This window comes from Arachis ipaensis, chromosome B10 (assembly GCF_000816755.2).
Source record: "Arachis ipaensis cultivar K30076 chromosome B10, Araip1.1, whole genome shotgun sequence".
Taxonomy (NCBI): Eukaryota; Viridiplantae; Streptophyta; class Magnoliopsida; order Fabales; family Fabaceae; genus Arachis; species Arachis ipaensis.
This window is the reverse complement of record NC_029794.2, coordinates 13558399-13559059: the sequence shown is the minus strand read 5'-3', so window position 1 is coordinate 13559059 and position 661 is coordinate 13558399. Positions and strand designations below refer to the sequence as shown.

Below are 661 nucleotides of genomic sequence, written 5' to 3'. Positions count from 1 at the left end.
ATATGTTATTCCAAAATTTTAAAATTCACCATTATTTTGAAAAAAATAATTTAAATGAGTGAAACAACTTCAATTAAATTAAACAATAAAATTTAAATGAGTGAAAATAATGAGATAATTTTTACTGAAGTTAAACCAACTTGATTGGATTGGTTAACAAAAAAAATTGTACATTAGTACATGTAATGTAACACTCCTCCAGAAAATAATGGGTGTTTTTACCTTGATGAGTACGTCAACAACATCAACGAAGCCTCTGGAAGAAGCAGAGACAAGAGCATGAACAGCAACATGAGGACGAATCATGTGTTTCTGCATGAGAAGCTCACTAAACCTGGCACGTCCCATGTAGCTTGTTTCCATCAAAGCCTCCTCACATGCATGCTGTGATGCCCCGCCATTGATGAGCACCTCCAACACTTTTAGATGCCCTTCCCTCACCGTCGCCGTCGTCGCATACCCGCGAAACACTCTCGTGTTTATGTCGCCTCCGACACTCTGTCCAATTCAAAATGTCCCAATTCTGCTATCAATCAATCAAGTCATATACAAGATTGAAAAATAAGATTCAGTTATTTGGAATTAGTATAATTAAGTATTCTTTAAATATTGTTTATGGATCTTTTAAATTTTTATTTTAGATGATAAAGTGTGATTTCTC

General features: G+C 34.6%; 1 protein-coding gene across 1 annotated transcript in view; it reads right to left on the bottom strand.

The window, feature by feature from the left end:
- The window catches only part of LOC107620167 (ankyrin-1-like), a 5652-nt gene that overhangs the window by 3076 nt on the left and 1915 nt on the right, over positions 1-661 (bottom strand). Inside the window, exon 2 of the mRNA XM_016322375.2 lies at positions 223-498. Within this exon, the coding sequence (XP_016177861.1) occupies positions 223-498 (276 nt within the window). The remainder of the gene's footprint in view (positions 1-222; positions 499-661) is intronic.